Below are 21,833 nucleotides of genomic sequence, written 5' to 3'. Positions count from 1 at the left end.
GTGTTATACAAAATGTAATACCTCTTTTCCATGAGGACTCCGAATCTTTGCCATACCCTAGCTTTTGCTGAACTGACGCCACTGGTCTCACCCTGTGTCTCTTATGATTACTGAACCTAGCTTTACGACAAAAAACGAGTCGAGTGGGGCCCCATAAAAATGTGTCCACGACCCACAAATGGGTCCCGACCCAGTGTTTGGAAACCAGTGGTATAGACAGTCTTCTTCTTCTTTCGTGTATCAAAATGAGCAAAAGTAGCAGATCTAAAAGCTCAAAATGCTTTGCTTCTCGCCTTGTTTTGAGCTTGCAGATCTGCTACTTTTGATGCTTTTGTGTGACGCTGTAGTGTGATCAAGTTGGGCATTAATTAAAAAAAAGAAAATAGAAGTTAGAATATGGAGATAGGAGGTTTCTGCCTGACAGCAACAATATACACAGTATACTGTATACACTAGACAGAAATATACACATGAATATGTGAATAGATTCTTTGCCAGGGAGAAGATTTTTTTAAGTGGTTTAACCTATTAAAACCTGAATTGGATAAAAAAAAAAAAAGATCTAACCGTTTTCTGAAAAACCTATGTTGCTATATCAGTGGTGCTCATACCTTTTCATGTCAACTACTCCTTTAAGACCCCACTTAGAGAATCTGTGAGCTACCGCCCGAGCAGAGTTGAGGATGAGCTACTTCATCAAGATAAACTCTGACACACTGACAAACACCCTAAACCGATTCCAGCTGAAACAGAGTGCCCACGCAGGCAGATACAGTAGAACGTCAATGACGCATAATGCGAAAAGTTTTTCCAATACTTTTGGAAGTACTTTTTGAGGCCGTTTCCTTCAACCTACCGCCTCATATCTCTGCCGCGCCGCCTTATTAGTTGCAACAGACCAAAACAGGAAGCAGCCTGTGCTTCCCGGAGTAACTCTGAGGCTCAATTTATCATCGCTGTCGAGTGGAGACCTACATGTCAAAAGCTGTTAGTTTTCAGAAAGTTGAAAAAGGAGGCTGTATAACAAACAGGATCTGTCCCAGGTGTTTCGCACAGGTGGTGTGGTTACATACCTAACCCTAATCTCAGTAAAACTATGCCTAAACCTAACCCTAACCTCACAAAACACTATGCCTAGCCCTAACCCTAACAGAAATCATTACTAAACCTAACCTCAAAAGCCCGGGAAAGAGGGAATCTCGTGTTACAACGGATTAAACATTGAAGTTCTTGTTCTTGTTAATACTCTTCGTTAGTTCAATATTTATAAAACCCAAAGACGCATTTAACCGTTTTCAATTTAACTATCAAAATGTTTCAAATAAAATGGAAATAGAAAAAGAAAATCGACAGCCTCACAAGCTATTTTGGCTACTTTGACGTGCACCATCTTGTACCACAAGTTCAAGATCAGGTTCAAGTTTATTTTATCATGTCCCAAACTGGGCAATTCATGTTACAGCAAATGATAAAAAAGCCCCCCACCACCTGCTGCTGGTCGCTGCAAGAGCTGCGTCCAAAGGTGGGCATTTATTTATTTACGAAAGAAATATAAAAAAGTTGAAATACAGAGATGCCAGACAGCAACGTTGTGTACTTGTGCGGATGACTGCTGCGGTTTCCGGAGCCAACTGCCACAGTGTTGTTTTAGATCTCACAGGGGCATTTGTTTGAAGCCGGAGAGGCTGGTGGCAAGCGCGGCGCTGCCGGCTTTATCTGCCAAACGGGATGCCGGGGTTGGAGCAGTCATCTATCTGAGTCTGGTTCACATCAGACAGACCCAGGGGTGTCACACCAAATTCTGGGCCCTGGGTACAAGGATTCACTGCGGGCCCCCCGCACAATTATTTTGTACTTTAACTATTGAAAAATAGCAGATCTACAAGCTCACAGCGCGGCACAGAGTGCCGCACTGCGGGCTTGTAGATCTGCTATTTTTGAAAAAATCGTGAAAAAGTGTCTATTTCAATTTGAACACTGACATAGAAACATCGTTTGTTTTTTTTAAACCTATGTTTCTATGTCAGTGGTGCTCAAACCTTTTCATGTGAAGGACCCCCAAAATGACATGTATTTGGCCACGGACCCCCATCTCAAAATATGAAGTTCCAGGGACCCCCCCCCCCCCCCCCAGAATTAAAATTTGAGTTACAAATGTTCGCTTAAAAATACATATATTCAAAGATTTGCACACATTTTCACAACTTTTCAAAAATAGCAGATATACAGTACAAGGCGCTGCGAGCTTGTACTGTATATCTGCTATTTTTCAAATGGTTAAAGCATAACATAATTAAGGCCCCTCCACCTTGGGCCCTAGTAACTCAGTCCCAGTCCCCCCCCTTGTGACGCCCCTGGACAGACAGCTGGCTGTTCTCAGCCTGTTCCGGAAGATCCAACGCTGGTTATTTCCAGGGGTTTTAGAATAGTGGAGGGTTACATCTGTGTCTTTAGTGATGGCTTTATACCCACAGATATGACATGGTGGGGTTGGCTTGGGTTGGGGATGGAGTGGGGAGGGGAGAGGTTCTAAGCGTTGAGTGGAGTTCAGGAGAGTTTCGTTGTGGTTTGGGTGCGATTTAGGTCACTGATTCACAACATCTTTGATTTCAAGGAGCCCCAGATAGAACTACATTAGGCCAAAGAGCCCCATTAAATGCTAGCATGTCGCAGGGCCTTACCCCCAATCCAACCCTTGATGCTGAGTGCCAAGCAGGGAGGCACTGGGTAGGGCTGTCACGATTATTGATGACATTTTACATGGCGATTAATTGTCACTCAGATAATGTCGATTAATGATTTAATTGTGTTTTTGTCGTTGACAATTATATTTCTGTTTGGCTTTTAGGCTTTGAAGTTGAACATGGCAGATATGACACATAAGCTAAATATACAAAGAAATTACTGACATATTATTTGACAACTTTATACTTAAAAAAATAACATTGATAGTGGAATTAGCCGATCTACAAGCTCACAACGCGTCGCATCGTGACGCGTTGTGAGCTTGTAGATCGGCTATTTCCACCATTTTTGAAAATGTTTGAAAATATATGAACACTTTTCAACTTGGAAACGATTATGACGATTATGACAAAAATAATTGCGAATATGTCAAATAATTGCGATCGGACGAGTATGTAATAATTGTGACAGGCCTGGCACTGGGTCCCATTTTTCTTTGGTATGACCCGGCAGGGGATCGAACGCCGACCTCTAAGGCTCAGGGAGGACACTCTGACCACAAGGCTGCACTGAGCTGATATAGATTAGATAAAAGGTCAGGTTCAGGCGGAGATCCTTGTCAGGGCAACAGATAGGCCTAGAGTTATTGAATGCTTTAACCAGTGAAAAATAGCAGATATACAAGCTCACAGCTGCGAGCTTGTAGATCTGCTATTTTTTTTTTTTTAAAGCGATCGTTTGTAACTCAAATTTTGCTTCTGGGGGGGTCCCTGGAACTAAATATTTTGAGACGCGGGTCCGTGGCCAAATAAAAATAATTTTGGGGGTCTTTCACATGAAAAAGTTTGAGCACCACTGACATAGTAGTCTCTCAAGAACAGACAAACTGAGCTCCAGTTGAAGGTGGAGTGACATGGCCAAAACAGCTAATTAAGGCTATCAAATTAGCCAATTTTTTAATGATGTCATGTACCCCCATGTTAAATGACCCAATCAAATTAATTTACTGTAGTTACTGTACTGTAGTAGTACTTTCTGTACAGTAACCGAAATAAATTAATTTGATTGGGCTAATATGGGGGGAGGGGCGGAGTCGATTATCCATATCATTATCTTTTGAGACTGCCCCAAAAAAAGCTGACCGAGGTGTGTTTCCGACTTTCTAAACCAACTTTAAAACTATCAGTTCTAGGGGTAAAAATGATATAGCATTCGCTATAAAATCAATGGTTAGAGTGATAAAAAAGTACATGTCTTCTTCAAAAAAGGTGTCAAAAAGGGTGTACGAGGGTCAACACGCTTCTCCCCGTCTATGAGACGGTTTTGTCAGCCATACCCTGCTGTCTCTTGCCCTAACCTGACTGGAGCACCCAGGACACCGGAGCAACTGTAGAACGAGGGTCCAGCGATCTCCTCCTCTGCAGAGGAGGTCCGCGGCTCATACACTCTGTGTGTGTGTAGCCTGTGTGTGTGTGCTTTCGCGCGCGCGTGTGTGTGTGTGTGTGTGTGTGTGTATAGCTCTCGCAAATAGCCGTGCAGCGCTAGCCGCGCTACACGCTAACAACAAGGCATCACGTTGTGCGCGGCACCGCACGACGGACTAAGTATACATTGCGCGGCACCACACGACGGACGAAGTATACATTCACTACTAACTGATACGGCCCCGCCTCCTTTTCAGACTGTTTGAAGAAACACCACGTGACCTACTGTATCATAATGTTAAATTTCGGCCGGTGTCGCCACTCCTTTAAGTGAAAAGGACCTTTTCTTTGACGATGGCTGGCCAGATTGCTGACATAGAAACATAGGTTTAAAAAAAAAACCTTAGAAGGATTCAAAAGACACTTATACTGTAGAATCGGGTCAAAATTCTAATTTTCACGATTTTTCAAAAATAGCAGATCTACAAGCTCGCAGCGCGGCACCGATCTGCTATTTTTCAATAGTTAAAGCATAAAATAATAATACTCAATAATGTGTACCCGTTCTAAATGGGTTAAGATAGAGAGATTCATAAACTATCAGTACTAAAATCCCAAAAACGAGCAGAAGCCGCACGTCCAGGGCGCTCTTCAAGCCATCAGCCCTGGCTGCACCGGCTACAGCGCCCACACAGCCAGGCACGCTTAAACACCCAGATGGCGACTACAGCTGCTGTAGTCTGCTGTGGGATGCAGCATCGGCCAATATGCCAATGACTGGAGCATAATATTCAGCGTGAGGAGAGGGACAATGTGGAACTGCCAGACGTGACGTCACCTACCGGGAGCCCTACCAGCAGCAGTATAGATAGATAGATAGATACCTTTATTATCCCAAGGGGGAAAATCAGTTGCCCAGAGGCAGCACAGCAGTATAAGGTTATTTACAAAGTTACAGAGAAGTAAGAAAAAGATAAAAGAAAAACAAGAACAGAGTACAGTAAAGAGCAAGGTACATCAAGAGAGGGAACGAATAATATATAAATATATATATACATAAAGTGTCCCCCATTTAGGCCTAACCTATAGTTAGGCCTAAATCAGAAATTAGCCTACAAAAACAAATATGTTGCTACATACTGTACATGTACTGTAAGCCCCTCCCATACACTAAAATGTGTTCCCAGCCTGAATGGGTTAAGCACAACTATCAAAATAGTACAGTGTCCAAATCAAAATTGACCATAGCTAGTAGTGCAACAAGTATCTCACTGTCATGTCAAACACAAGCAAAAATACTCAAAACTACTAACACAACCTAATAGTGCAGTGTCAAAAAGTCATAAAAATACATGTATGCATGTCCATGTACGTGCACCGATCTATGAGCTCAAGGCACAGCTCATTGGGTGTGCCCTGACATCAATTGCGTGGGGGTCTTCACTCTTCAGTGAGGTGCGCATGGATTAACGCTAAAATAAAATCTCACGACTGAAAGCGACTCTACTGCATAGCCAAGTCCTAATATATGATGAGCCCCCTACTCTAGCACTGATTCCTAAACTACCGGTAGTTCCTAAGTGTGGTTGCCGTGAAGCGAGTCAAAGTCAATGGGGGAAATTAATTCAATAATAAATGAATGGACATTTGGAGATCTCTGTGTCAGTTCTGTTCCCTTTTATGCCCATTATGGAGATACCTGATGTCATCAATATTAAGCCCAAATATGGACAAACTGTGTCAGTCTCATGTGGTCTATGATGTCAGACATCTATGATGTCAATCATCTCCATATTTGGGAAAAGTTTAATTTTTAATTAAAGTCAATGGAGAAAATTAATTCACAAATAAATGTATATAAATTAAACTACTAAACCTGCCAATGGCAAGACGTGTGAAGTTGTGTCGTGTGTACCTGTCCAAAGACACAGACTTAGATGCAATTGTGAACAATATCCAAGTAAGATAATGTATCCATTGGCCAATCATACGGTTCACTGCAGCTCAACAGTCAGTGTGAGGGGTGGTCAGGTGATGTCTGTGAACTCTGCATTGAAAGGCTTGAAGGCCATTGTCTGTGATGGAATCAACTACATGGTCTGGTAGGCTGTTCCACACCCGGACAGCAGTGTGGACAAAGGTTCTGTCCAATGTGTGCGTTTTGGAGCTGGGGAGGCTGAGACCATGTTCTGGTGTGGCTGTGTATAGGGATGTGATGTATGGTGGAGAGAGCATGGGCATAGTAAGTGTCACAGTGAAAATATAACAGAAAATACCACTACTTGCAGGCACTTTTTTTACCAAAACTTGGCATGGCATTTGATGTACTGTTATATTTGTTTTGAAATTGAATCAAAATTACAACAATATTACAAAACAATGAACTGGTTGGAACAACGTGTTCCTTCCACACCAAACTTTTTTTTTTTTTTTTTTACAAAACATTGGTAAATTGCAGACAAGACAATGTATGTGTTTCGGCATCATGCCTTCATCAGCGTTGTGTCAGAACCAGTGTTGGGTATCGTTACTTTTTAAAGTAACTTGTTAAGTTACAGCGTTATTGCTATTAAAAAGTAATCTGTTACGTTACTGCGCTACCCACTTAAAAAAGTAACGTGTTAGTTTACTTTTCCGTTACCGACCAATAACTCTTTTACTGCCATATAGGTTGTTTACAGCTCACGGCCATCAAAGTAGCTTAACTTTGCGATTTTATAGAAAAATAGCCATCCGTCTTGTATAAAAGACGGCTTCATCGCTCATGGAGTCTTGAAAAAAAAACAACACGACACTATGGGCGCAGCCATTACGGAGGGAGAGGCTCCTCCTCCCCCTCAGACCGGTTTTCAGACATAGAAATAGAGAAAATAGATCCAGGCTGAGAAAACCACAAAAGAAGTGATCCCGCTGCCATTGATGTTTATGTGAGCTCCAGATTTGAGACTAACGTTATGGGAGCTGCTGCTACTGTACACAACCGCGCCACCCCTCATCTGCTTACAGTGCTCAGACAGGTAAAAGAACGAACACTCGTTATGGCGCGGCGGACACGTGAAACAAAGAACGAGCGCTCGTTTAGCGGTAAAAGAGTTAAAACCCACCTGTGAGGAAGTTAGGTAAACATAAAATAGAGTGCAGCCTACCCGGAGTGTTGTGGAGCCGTCAGCTGTGCGTGCAGCTTCAACATAATGATAATGTAACGACGTTGATCTACTCCTTTCCCCAGTAAATCCAAAACTAGTGTGAATCCTTCCACAGCCTTACTAAATGGCTTCTCTCAAGACCCAGAAGAAGTTGCCAGCACTCAAGGAATCTCCTTTTCACATATTTTATTTACCTCGATGATCAGGAGCAAACGTACGCATTTCGACCTTAGTCTTCGTGGCTGACGAAGACTAAGGTCGAAACGCGTTGCCCCTGTCCACTGAGGTAAATAAAACATGTGAAAAGGAGATTCCTCGAATGCTGCCAACTTCTTCTGTGTCTCAAGTTATTTTGAGCCGTGCACAAAAAGACTTTATCTAATTAGGAGTGTTGCGGGCCTTCTGCTCTGTTGCAGATATTCTTTTCTCTCAAGACCTGCCATGTCGTGCGTGACTGTAAATTAATGTAAACAAGACACGCGCACAAATAAGTTCTCCTTAAGTCGCCAATAGATGCCTGTGAAATCCGGTGTTACACCAAAGTTCGTAACCTATATACAACTGTAGAATGACTATGCAACCACCAGCAGCCCTGGCCTTAACACTTGGGGAGCCAAACTCGTTCAGGGACGAGTTATGGCCACTAGGTGTCCCCCTGCCAATCTCGTTGAGAGACGAGGCAACGAAGAGTTAACTGTACAGGCTGTGGCTGCCCCTCTGCATGACCATGTCCATTACGTCACCCCCCAGCTGCATGCAGGAAGACAGGGGAAGAAAATGCGAGGCAGTTTATTGCTTTACATTCTACTTTGAAACATAAGAAGGGCTTTATCTTGAAAAAAGCTGAAAAAAGCACCAGGGAAGCAGAGATCTGATTGTTTTCACGGCGACACTTTACCGCGATTTTACCGCGATTTTTGGATTTTAGTTTCGCGAGCGTTTGTAAACAAATGGATTATCCTCCTCAATCTTCTCTGGACACGCACGTGCACACGCACGAAGCTTGCGAGGCACGTCAAAACAAAGCGTAAGTCAATGGTGGCAGCAGCAACAGCTATAAATGTTATAAACCTTAGCAGCCCATGTGTTAATAGCGCCCTAGGCGAAATTGGCATTCAATGCACCGCTTGTAGGCTACTAACTAGCTCAGCTCTCCTCGAAGTTACATTAAACCATAATTTATGGTATTACATTATCAGGCAATTTATGAATAAGCCTACTCTGCATTTTCCATTCTCACCTCATCTTCATCGACCGGACAGAGACAGAGGGCAGTATCCTACTCGAGGCAACAAGTGATTCACATTCGCAAGTAGGTCTTATTGAATGTGATTTCTCCATCACATCGCTTTGCCAGTACTCATACAAACTTTGCACTGTAGCAACTTTTAAGAGTATGCTGAGCAGAAGCAGCATAGCAGATCTACATCCATGGTTCCCACACATTTTTACCAATTAATTTCCAAAACTTTTCCAAAACTTTTCCAGAATATTTAAAGCTATACTGTGTAAGTTCAACTAGTGGTCAGTAGCGGTATTGCTTTTTTCGGCCGTTTTTCGGCCGGAGTCGTCGCGGACCACCGCCGCGGACCACCGGAGCGGCGCCGCAAACCACCGCGACCGATAGTAATCCGTGGAGGGGTAGAACGCATGGTAGAACGTAATTTTCTGGCCAGGATTTGTGGATTAAGAGGTTAAAATCCTTCACCATGGTAAACACTGTAGCCAAGCGGAGGCGCTTCCTGGAGACCAGAGCAGATAAGCTGTGATTGGCCGGTAGTGTACCATGTGTGCATGATCGGCGATGTGATTGGGCAACGTATACACAACGTATACAGATGATGCAGATTACGTCATTTTGGCGCGAAATCCGGTCCACGGCCAGGATCATAGAAAACATATAAAGAGAAGGCTTCAGAAGCTGAAAATAACGGAGTGGGTGTTCTAAAACTTTAGCGATTTAACAGTTAGGACAATTTTAAGATTTGTTTTATAAAAAAAGTTACATGGTACAACTTTAACCCAATTTCCAGGACTACATAACAATAATTCAGTTCAATAACAGGTCGCTTACTCCTATGCGCAATGCCCAAAGACAGGTAGTGTATGCCAGTGGTTCTCAACCTTTTCAGACCGTCGCCCCCTGACGAGCACTAAGAGTTGAGGAATTTTGCATAACACGGTTCTATTGTGAAAATAGCAGATCTACATGCTCACAACGCCTCGCGTTGCGAGGCGTTGTGAGCATGCAGATCGTCTATTTTCACAATTTCTGCCTCTAATATTTGACAATTTGGCCCATGTTTAATTTGTCATTTCGGAGGTATTAACAAAATCAATAACCAAAGACAATGCATAGATAGATATTTTTTCCAGGACCTTCCAGGACCCTTGATCAATTCCAAAAAAACTTTTCCAGTACTGGAAAAATATTTTTCTAATTTCAAAATATTTCCAGGAATTTCATGACCGTGGGAACCCTGCACATCTACAAGCTCACAACGCGTCGCGATAACCTCCGCTCCCCTCCGCTGCTCGCTTCCTCACACAGGCAGGCAGGCTGCATCTGTGTGAGTGAGCACTGCTGAGAACGAGTTACGGCTTTTGGGGTTGCCTCTACAGTAGTGGCGAAAAAAAGAACTTCTGGGAACTCAGATTACCTCTACAGTAACTGCGTGTGTATCCCCCATTTAGGTGCATTAGCAGATGAGGAACAGAACAGGGTGCAAAATGTATTTATTCTTGTTTATTTGTTCACTTGGGAGAAGCGCCTTGGTGCCTGGGCGCCCAAAAGCGTTTTTATTTAATTTAATGTATTTTTATTATATGTGTATATTTATAGGCGACATTGGTGAGTGCCCTTCTTCCCTCATGGCGCCCTAGGCAGTCGCCTACTCTGCCCTTTTCCGTGTAAAAAGTGTGGGTATGCATGCCTCCTCTGACAGAGAAGAGCTCATTCATTCAGGAAGCAAATGTGTCAGATGGATTAGTTTCCCTTTGTGGCAACAGAAAGAACAGGGAATTATAGGTCTTAAATGTAACTTAGTAACGCCATTATTTTGGAAAATGTAACTACATAACGAAACTACTAAATTGCTAAACGAACTTGTTACGTTTCTCCGTTACCCACAAACCTAACGCCATTATGTAACGCCGTTAGTTATAGCGCTGTTACACCCAACACTGGTCACAACATACCTTCTGCACATACTGTGAAAATATTCATCTTCATATTCTCACCGTGCCTGCTTACACTTGACTGGCGCTGAGCAATAACAGCTGTGCATACTGTAACCAAGCTACAAATTATTCAAGCGTCAGCGCCACATTTGTTTGACAGTAGCGTTTTATGTTTTTGGTAACTTAAAATGTATAATGGATGGAAGTGAAAATTGGCCAGACTGGGCTGGAATTTAGCTTACTGTAAATGTGGAGTCATCCTCATAGACACTCCATAGTTCAGTGGTTCTGAACATTAACTCATTTAGACCGGGTTATTATGCATTATTTTATGCTTTAACTATTAAAAAAAATAGCAGATATACAAGCTCACAGCGCGGCACCAAGTGTCACGCTGCGAGCTTGTAGTTCTGCTATTTTTTAAAACTTTGGGCACATCTTTGAATATTTTGACCCAAGTGTTTTCTAAATCCTTCGAAGGTTTTTTGAAAAAAACCTATGTTTCTATGTCAGTGGTGCTCAAACTTTTTCATGTGAAGGACCCCTAAAATTATATATATTTGGCCACGGACCCCCATCTCAAAATATTTAGTTCCAGGGACCCCCCCAGAAGCAAAATTTGAGTTACAAATGTTCGCTTAAAAAAATACATATATTCAAAGATTTGCCACATTTTCATGACTTTTCAAAAATAGCAGATCTACAAGCTTGCAGCTTGGGGTACCACCGATGACTGATGTCACGGACTGGCCACATGAATTCCATATCCCATGTGACTTAACTCTTTTACTGCTTCGGACGTTCCCGTTCGCCCCAATTTTGAACCAAGTGTGCTGCCAATACGGCTCGTTCTTTTTACCTTGTCTGATGACTGTAAGCTGATGAGGCGTCGCGCCACCGTGTACAGTAAAAACATCTCCCGTAACGCTGCTCTCAAAAATCCACCGCACGTTAGCAATAATGGGAGTCCCAAATCACTTCCTGGCTGTTTTCTGTGGATCTGTTCTAGAAAATGCATTTCTATGCTCTGAATGGATGGCAAGCGAAGCGGCCCAATTCACATTAATTCTTTGCATAAGGCTGCCTTCTGCCGCCAGCTCGGCTAAAGTACACATAGGATCTTCCATTGTAAAACGAATTAGTTTGAAAATTATCAATAGATAATTTTCTATAACATCGCAAAGGTAAGCTGCTTTTTGCTGGCACCAGCCCCAATAAATAAATAATAACATCTGGCAGTAGGAGAGTTAACATGGGATATGGCGGTCTGAAGAGTCTGTCTGTGAGAGTCTCAGGGGCTAGTCTTGCAAACCACTGACGTAGATGTAAGTCAAGAGACGACATTTGACAATAGTTCTCATGCGCACGCACGCACGCACGCACACACACACACACACACACACACACACACACACACACACACACACACACACACACACACACACACACACACACACACACACACACACACACACACACACACACACACACACACACACACAACACACACACACACACACACACACACACACACACACACACACACACACAGAGGAAGAGCCTTCTGTTCCACACATGCTTTCTCAGTGCACACAGTGGCATCTTGTGGTGAACGTTTGAACACACATGATGTGGGTGTGCAACACAGAATTGCATTGAGGAATTAAAGCGGGTGCACAAGTGAGCATAATTGGGCAGGAGAACAAATGAAAAGGGCAAAACAGAATGGCAAAGGGGTAAAAGAGAGAGAGAAGTAGAGAGAGAGAGAGAGAGAGAGAGAGAGAGAGAGAGAGAGAGAGAGAGAGAACGAGCAAAAGCAAAGTTTTGATCTTCCATCCATGTGTGTGTGTGTGTGTGTGTGTGTGTGTGTGTGTGTGTGTGTGTGTGTGTGTGTGTGTGTGTGTGTGTGTGTGTGTGTGTGTGTGTGTGTGTGTGTGTGTGTGTGTGTGTGTTAATCACACCCAGATAAGAGCAGAGACATGGCCAGTGATTCCGGATCAAACAAGACACACACTCCCACCCACACACACACACAGATAGAGGCAACGCTGGCAAGGCCTCCAGATAAAAGGGGGATTTCGCACGCACGCACGCATGCACACACACACGATTTCACACTGTACTTTGCAGTCATATTTCTCTTTCATATGAAGACAAACATTTTCAGATACACACACACACTCGGTCGACCCAACACACACCAAACACATGCCAAACTACAGTCTAAGCTGTGCAGACAGGCTGATATCACCAATCTCCTCTATCATAGCAGCTGTGTTGACACCGAAAATCAACAAACTCATAATAACCAGTGGTGGGAAAAGTACTCACATTCTTTACTTAAAGGGGCACTCCACCACTTTTCAATCTATGTTCATATAATTGGTCCTCACTCAAAAATAGCTTTTTTTTTTTTTTTTGGCTGTGGGCAGGTCAGAAACCCATCGTCTTGTGACATCATCGATTGCCAATCCAGCTTATAGAAACTGCAGGCTTTCTATTCCTGAAAAGTTGCAATTTTAAAGTGGAAGCCATTAAAAGTGGAAGCCATTAAAAGTGGAAGCCATTAAAGTGGAAGCCTCGCGATAATCAAAATAAAAATATTTTTTTTCAAAAATATTGATTTTCTTTGGGGAAAATGATGATGTCACAAGACGATGGATTCTGAACTTCCCACAGCTCTCCTAGGAGACTTGGACTGAGTAGATTTTTTATCATGAACATTAGTGAGGACCTATCTATACTATAATTTTGCGAATGTCTGTCTGAGTGAGTGTCTGTCTGTATGAAACAGCGTTTCTCCTCGGTGGCTGGAGCAATTGATCTGAAATCGCATCACCATCAGCATATGAACACACCTGACATAACTGTGAAGCCCGTTTGTCACTTTCACAAATCGTATGCTGTATAATAGCATTTTTATGGTGTATCTATATCTATTTAGCCTACAGTACCTTTTGTGACCACACATGTTAAGCGAGGGGCGCTGTTGTTCAGGCCATGCACATTCACACACAAACCCACACACACACACACAGAGTGTGTGTGTGTGTGCAGGCGGCCAGGCGGGCGGGCGGGCGGGGGGGGGGGGGGGGGGGGGGGTTAGCCATTAAACGAAACGGGCATTTCTTACATTGATGCTCCTACATATTATCCTGCAAGCACCAGTTAAAGTTACTTTCCATCCCTCATATACTGTATGCACAGTGCACATCCCATAACCCACACACTGCACATCATTTTGGAGCTCATATCTTTGAACGGGTAAGGGCTAGTTATAGATAGATAGATAGATAGATAGATACCTTTATTATCCCATGGGGGAAATTCAGTTACCCAGAAGACAGGTTGAAAAGTGGTGAACTACTCCTTTAAGTGAAAAGTATCAATACTGCAATATAGAAATACTCTGTTACAAAGTAGAAGTCCGGAATCCAAAATGTACTTGAGTAAAAGTACAAAAAGTATCAGTGTCAAATAGTACTTAAAGTACCAACAGTAAAAGCACTCAGTATACAGAATGTCCCATTTCAAGTCTTCAAACGTATAAAAATCTTTTGAAAATAGCAGATCTACAAGCTCACAATGCATCGCTGCCATTAAGTGGTTAATGGGTGTTTTGTAATAATAATCAATCTACAAAGTAACTAGTAACTAAAGTTTTCAAATCGTCACTGTCGGGCAGAAACCTCGTATCTCCAAGTTTCAAATGTGTAAGTTTTTTCGCTAAGTAAAGCCCTGCTTCATCATGCAAGGCCGTCGCACAAAAGTAGTGAAAACAGCAGATCTTCAAGCACACAACGCCTCGCACCGCGAGGCGTTGTGTGCTTGTAGATCTGCTGTTTTCACTAGTTTAAATCATTTTTAAAATGATAAATACAAAACAAACGGTTTTGGACATACAAGGTTTCCATCCAACAACGAGGATATAAATGTAGTGTGGGTGTGGGTGTGGGTGTGTGCGTGCGTATGCGTGTGCGTGTGCTCCGTACATGCTTGACGCAGTTTCTCCTTGTCGTAATGCAGAGCCTCGTAGTCGTGCATGCTGATCCTGCTGACTCGGATTCTCAACCTCTCTGGAACAGGCTGCTGGCTGCAGGCAGACACAGAGACAGAGAAGAGAGTAAGACAGATCATAAGACATCATTATGTGCAGGGGCATTACAAGGGGGTGGGGGGGTGGGGGGGTGGGGGAGTACGAGTTACTAGGACCCAAAGTGGAGGGGCCTTCATTATTTTATACTTGAGCTGTTGAAAAATAGCAGATATACAAGCTCGCAGAGTGGCAACGAGTGTCATGCTGCGAGCTTGTAGATCTGCTATTTTTGAAAACTCATGAAAATGTGTGCAAATAAATGTATTTTTTAAGCAAACAACTCAAATGTTGCTTCTTGGGGGTCCTTGGAACTAAATATTTTGAGATGGGGGTCCATGGCCAAATACATATAATTTTGGGGGTCCTTCATGTGAAAATGTTTGAGCACCACTGACATAGAAACATAGGTTTTTCAAAAAACCTTCAAAGACTTGCACACATTTTCACGATTTTTCAAAAATAGAGCGCGGCACTGAGTGCCGCGCTGTGAGCTTGTATATCTGCTATTTTTCAGTAGTTAAAGCACAAAATGTGAGTGAATCCTTGTACCCAGGGCCCAGAATTTGGTGCGACAACCCTGATAGGCAGGGCAAAGCGTGTAAAAACCTGATTAAAGGGTGCACCAAACTTTTCTCAATTGATTCTTATGTATTTTTACCTGTAGAATCCATTTCTGCAATATACATTTTTATAGTGTGCATAATTAATGAGATAATTAGCATTTTTGACTAATTATGCTAATTATCTCACTAATTATGCACAATACAACAATATACTTTGCAGAAATGGATTCTACGGGAAGAATTACATAAAGATCAACTGAGAAAAGTGTGGTAAACCCTTTTATACATTTTGATGAATTCTTTCCCGTTCTTTCTGCCCATGTGTCAAATTATTTTTAACATGGGTGGAAATGACAGGACAAACCCTATTTAAAAAATGATAAAAGGGTTTACCAAACTTTTCTCTGGTGATTCTTATGTATTTTTTCCTGTAGAATCCATTTCTGCAATATAGATTTTTTTATTGTGCATCATTAATGAGTTAATTAGCATATTTGAAGCATATTTGACATATGAGGGTAAATAACAGGAAAAACCTATAACAATTTGATAAAAGGGTTTAACAAACTTTTCTCAGTTGATCCTTATGTATTTTTTCCTGTAGAATCCATTTCTGCAATATACATTTTTGTATTGTGTATCGTTAATGAGTTAATTAGCATATTTGACATATGAGCGGAAATAACAGGAAAAACCTATAACAAATTGATAAAAGGCTTTAACAAACTTTTCACAGTTGATCCTTATGTATTTTTTCCTGTACAATCCATTTCTGCTATGTACATTTTTGTATTGTGCATATTTAAGGAGATAATTTGCATATTTGACACATGGGCTTTAATAATTGTATAATAAATATGCGTATGGATAATTTGGCTGTAGGTAGACAAAATTATGCAATTAGGCCACAGAATATTTATATTTGATCAAAATGAATCTATTTTTATATCCCTAGTGGAGGACCCCCGCCACTGAAGCACATAAAATGCTGTAACTCGGGCTAGGAGCGACCGGGAGAGCCGGGACGGTACCCACGCGTCCGCCTTGGCGGTGTGGAGACAGCCCTGCATAGAGCCACCTAGCGGCCACTGCAGCCCGCTAAAAAGCCCATAACTCAGCCCCCCTGTGACTGGGGTGACCTGACGGTCCAAACTGGGACAAGACCATTGTCTGTCTGTTGCCAGTCTTGTCCCAGTTTGGTTCACTTGCAAACAGTTTCCACCAAGCCTGAGCAGAAAACCTCCCAGGAAATCAAAGTGCGGGGAGGAAGCTGATGATGAGAGCAACGATGACGAATACTCAGATGACTTTTAACCAGTGAAGCCGGCATCATAGTCGGCTCGGCGGTGGAAGGCTTTACACCGCGGTGTAGTCTTTTCGAGTCTTTTTGAGTCATGAAACTACAACGTTACATCATTCCTCACGGTGGAGAGCTTTCCACCGCGAGTACCGACACATCTCTCTGTTTTTACTATCAGACAGACAGGCTCTACACCCCGTTCACTGATTGGTCAATCTAGACTAGTCAGTCACGGTGAATAGGACTCCACCGTGGCGTACTATGATGGCCTGCACTTATTTTCTGACTTGAGGTGGAAAGCTTTCCACCCCAAATTTGCGGTGGATAGGTCTCCACCGTACACTCTGATACGGGCTTGAGACTCCCTAATCGGGAGATAAGCGACCGTCAGGTCACCCCGGTTGCTGGGGCTGAGTTACAGGCTTTTTTAGCGGGTTGCAGTGGCGGCGGTCTGCCGCTAGGTGGCGCTCTATGCAGGGCTGTCTCCGCACCGCCGAGGCGGACGCGTGGGTACCGGCCCCGGCTCTCCCGGTCGCTCCTAGCCCGAGTTACAGCATTTTATGTTCTCTGCAGTGGCGGGGGTCCTCCACTAGGGATATAAAAATAGATTCATTTTGATCAAATGTAAATATTCTGTGGCCTAATGGCATAATTTAGTCTGCCTACAGCCAAATTATCCATACGCATATTTATTATACAATTATTAAAGCCCATGTGTCAAATATGCAAATTATCTCATTAAATATGCACAATACAAAAATGTACATAGCAGAAATGGATTGTACAGGAAAAAATACATAAGGATCAACTGAGAAAAGTTTGTTAAACCCTTTTATCAAATTGTTATAGGTTTTTCCTGTTATTTCCCCTCATATGTCAAATATGCTTCAAATATGCTAATTAACTCATTAATGATGCACAATACAAAAATCTATATTGCAGAAATGGATTCTACAGGAAGAAATACATAAGAATCAACAGAGAAAAGTTTGGTAAACCCTTTTAAGATTTTTTAAATAGGTTTGTTCTGTCATTTCCACCCATGTTACAAATAATTTGACACATGGGCAGAAAGAATGGGAAAGAATTCATCAAAAATTGATAAAAGGGTTTACCAAACCTTTCTCAGTTGATCTTTATGTAATTCTTCCCGTAGAATCCATTTCTGCAAAGTATATTGTTGTATTGTGCATAATTAATGAGATAATTAGCATAATTAGTCATAAATGCTAATTATCTCATTAATTATGCGCACTATAAAAATGTATATTGCAGAAATGGATTCTACAGGTAAAAATACATAAGAATCAATTGAGAAAAGTTTGGTGCACCCTTTAATCAGGTTTTTACACGCTTTGCCCTGCCTATGATTATGTGATCAGGTGCACATCATAGACCGTAAAAAAATATGGACGGTGGGAACCGTCACGTGACCCATTGGTTTCTATCAGAGCGGGAATTAAGCGTTTTTGCCCTTGTATGTGTTCCGCCAACATTGGATTAATGGTACCCAAGGAAGGCTTTTGGCTGCCAACGGTCACGTGCAACTGCAGGGATACTTGGGAGAATCTGTCCAGCTTGCCGAAAAGAGAGCAGACGAAGAAGAAGGAGGGCACAGGAACGTGCACGCACACAGGACGCAAGCACCACGTGTGCGCACACACACACACACACACTGAGAGACAGCGTGCATGGACACAGGCACGACGCAAGAGAAAGAGAAAAAGAGAGGCAGAAGCCTGTTGTTTTGATCTTTAATTTGCAGTATTTGCAACACCTGGGTGTGATTTGCTTCAAGTTCAAGCCATTGAAATTAATGGACAGGGATATAATATTATAGTTCAGGGGTCTTCAACGTTTTCAGACCAAGGACCCCTTAGTCGAGAGATATATGAAGCAGGGACCCCCACAACCTTTTCATAGATTCATCGTTTGACAGCACAATCAACAGTGTATTTTGGGTTCATGTAAATTTGTGTTTCCAGATATTTAACCACTTGAATAAACTTGACCTTTCACTCTGTACTTAGTCTGCTCTTTTCTCCCTCTACACCAAACCTCTTTCCCGAAAATAGCCGATCTACAAGCTCACAACGCCTCGCGCTGCGAGGCGTTGTGAGCTTGTAGATCGGCTATTTTTGGCTAAAGTTCTCAGAATATGGATACTAGGGTTCAAGTGGTTAATATAAAAAAGGAGAAAAAAAGTTTCTATTACACAAAGATTTGGAGGACCCCCTGTTGAAGACCCCGTTCTAGTTCATTCCAGGATTACTGCATGTTTTCGGTGAGGGTACCTACTCGTTGAGGTGTGGCAGTGAGGTGCGTCGTTTGGTTTTCTGGACCATGTTGGCCTGGTTCCTGAGGCTGATGTGGATGACGGATGGTGCTAGTCTGCAGGGCTCCCCATCCACCTGCCCACACAAGGAACACAGCCAACCATGTTCAGGGGGTCCACATTCCACAAACCTTTAGTAGCCAGAGACCCAGAACAAAGAAACGTGGCGTTTCTCCCCAAAGACCCAAACTTTAAAAAAATACTTTATTTTATTTTATTTAACCTTTTTTTTTATATATATATATGAATACATTTCAAGCAAACCAGAAACACTTTGGTAGAACAATACAATACAATAGAATGGGAAGGGATGGGATAGAATAGAATGTCATGTGACCCCCAATGCGACCCCCAAAATAATCATATTTTAACTGGGGACCCCCCCACTCTGACGAGCCATAAGAGTTGAGGCATTACATTTTGAACAACAAGTTCTATTGTGAAAATGGCAGATCTAAATGCTCAAAACGCCTCGCAACGTGAGCATGTAGATCGGCCATTTTCACAATTGCTGCCTCTAATATTTGACATTTTGGCCAATGTTTACCGTAATTTGTCATTTTAGAGATATTAAAAAGTCCTTAAATTGTCACTTTAGAAATGTGCAGATAACCTCCATACACTTAAAACACATACACAGCCATTTACAATATGCTTGTGCGCCTATACTGCCAGGAATATTATTAATTTCCAAGTTATGAGTACAGAAACCCAGCAGGCATAATTATGATTGCAGACTGTAGTACACATACTATACCACTAGAGAGTGCCCAACGATTAGGTCTTCCAGGCTGGACCATGGGCTGGACCAGCCTGGACCATAATGGCCGCCTATGGGCGCCGCCATTAGGGGCCGGTCCGGGCGAACGGGAGCGATCCTGGACGCCGTGCACGTCGTGCGCACGCCGTGCACAAACGTTTTTGCTCCTGGGTGACCACTCTGTCAGCCCAGCCACTTTTTTCCGAATGAAAATCCGTCTAAATATGGTAAAGTTTGATAAAGAAACGTTAGCTTTCCATGCTAAAAAAAGGCCTATGCTATGTTATGGGCAAACGATTTCCGGGTTACGTCATCGATGATGTCATTTCCATCGCAAAATCATTCTTTAGACTGAAATTTTTGGCGATTTGGCTGTGAAGCAGTTAAAACTTTATGCTGGTTTGTTTACTGCTGAGTGAGAAAACCATGTTGCACATTAAGTTGATCATCTGGGAACCCCCAAAATAATTTAGGGACCCCCACTGAGGTAGAGTATAATGTACCTGTACAGGAAGGGGTTTTGTCGTGGTCAGGGTGACCTCACTACACTGGTTTAACCTCTCACCATGCCCTCCAACCTGGAGAGTAGCCTGCACACACACACACGCACGCACGCACGCACGCACGCACACAAACACACACACACACACACACACACACACACACACGCACACACACACACAAAGCAAACAAAGGGTCAAAATCTAATTCTTTCTCCTGCTATGTCACTAAAATGTGGAACGCCTTACCAAAGGCCTTATAGGAGTGTAAATCCATACCCTCCTTTAAAGCCGCTCTGAAAAGCCACTGACAGGCGGCTGCTACTCGAAAATGGTAACAGTAAACTTAGCCTAACCTGATCTCCCCTGACCTTTCTATTGTAAATACCATTCGTTTTGCCATCATGTTTTCACGATTGTTTTTCTTATTTTTTTCTGCATAGTACTGTGTTCTATGTCTGTCATTCAATGTTTATATTTTTTTAAGTAAAAAAAGGATCTCAATATAAACAAGCCATGTGCTTTCCTGAGAGTATCCTTTTAGTTGACCTTGTACCAGTGAACTGTACCGTCATGAAACTGTACCCTTTCCTATACAAACTTCTAATAAATTCTTCAATCAATAAATCAATCAAACGCTTGTGATATTCCATCTCCTGCTGTGGCCTCACTCTGGCTACGTCACTCAAGAGTTTTAAATGCAAACGTTGCAGTATAAACAGAGGAGAAGGGGGGGCCAATAGGAGTCTGAGTTACCAGTGATGTCATGGTGAACCCTATGACCTCGATGTACCCGTCGTCGTGGCGCTGAGGCTCAAAGTCGTGATGCTCGCCAGGGTTTCCCCAGGGAGTGGTGCCCGCACAGTACCTGGGAGACGCACACACACACGCGCACGCACGCACGCACGCACGCACGCACGCACGCACGCACGCACACGCACGCACGCACGCACACACACACACACACACACTAGAAGTTGAATTATTTGGATCTGCACGGAGAAACACTAATTTGTTCCAATCCGCCCCCTCAGGTCCTCTAGCACAGTGGTTCTCAAACTTCTCAGGCTGTGACCCTGGTAACATCCATACTAGTAACCTTTCTCCCTGCATTAACGGCGGCAGCCCCAACAGGTTTTTAAATAGAATGAATGCCTTTTGGCCAGAGCACTGCCGTTTACTCCTGCAACCACCTGGATACATTTTAAACGGCGATAAGAAGGTGAGTGGGTTAGAGTACTAACCTGGGGATATTGAGGAAGACCAAGCATTGTAGCTTCAGCTCCTGAACCTTGGATGTCAAATCTGTCCCATCACACTGATGGACAAGACGGGTGGAAGGAGACACAAGGTTTCGTTATTGTCACGTCTTGCGGCACAGGTACATTGAGAGTTAAAACATTATGCTGTTCTAGTTCCTCAGATATTGTACCAGCATCAACCACTTAAACCAAGGGTATTTAACTCAATTAGACAGGGAGCCACAAAACTGGGACAACGAAAAGGAATATAAATGTTTGCAGTTAACCGCTTAGTGACAGATAGATTCTTTATTGATCCCCAAGGGTAGGGCTGTCACGATTATGACATTACATGACGATTGCCACTCAAATATTGCAATTAACGATTTAACAGGGTTGAATGGTTGAGGATTTAGAATCTTAAACAAACAAGTATGTGCTGCAACAATAAACCTGGCATCTCTGACTGAAAATAAACATGTCAAGCATAAGTAACGGACATCTTGTAATAACAACATATACAGCAATAACAGCATCTTGATCTTTGATAGCATCTACCAAATTAACATCACCACCATAGCATCTATTGAAAATAACATGTCA

At 42.7% G+C, this 21,833-nt stretch overlaps 1 protein-coding gene across 1 annotated transcript in view; it reads right to left on the bottom strand.

Annotated features, from left to right (window-relative positions):
• Nucleotides 1–21,833, bottom strand: part of dgkza (diacylglycerol kinase, zeta a) — a 127,072-nt gene that overhangs the window by 82,198 nt on the left and 23,041 nt on the right. The window contains exons 17-21 of the mRNA XM_080720213.1: nucleotides 21,234–21,307; nucleotides 20,746–20,857; nucleotides 19,993–20,079; nucleotides 18,693–18,805; nucleotides 14,428–14,528 (exon numbers count right to left, since the gene is read on the bottom strand). Of these exons, the coding sequence (XP_080576339.1) occupies nucleotides 14,428–14,528; nucleotides 18,693–18,805; nucleotides 19,993–20,079; nucleotides 20,746–20,857; nucleotides 21,234–21,307 (487 nt within the window). The remainder of the gene's footprint in view (nucleotides 1–14,427; nucleotides 14,529–18,692; nucleotides 18,806–19,992; nucleotides 20,080–20,745; nucleotides 20,858–21,233; nucleotides 21,308–21,833) is intronic.

The sequence above is a fragment of the Nannobrachium achirus genome (genome assembly GCF_963921795.1).
Source record: "Nannobrachium achirus genome assembly, chromosome: 24".
Taxonomy (NCBI): Eukaryota; Metazoa; Chordata; class Actinopteri; order Myctophiformes; family Myctophidae; genus Nannobrachium; species Nannobrachium achirus.
The sequence above is the reverse complement of the archived record's forward strand: the minus strand, read 5'-3'. Positions and strand labels throughout refer to the sequence as shown.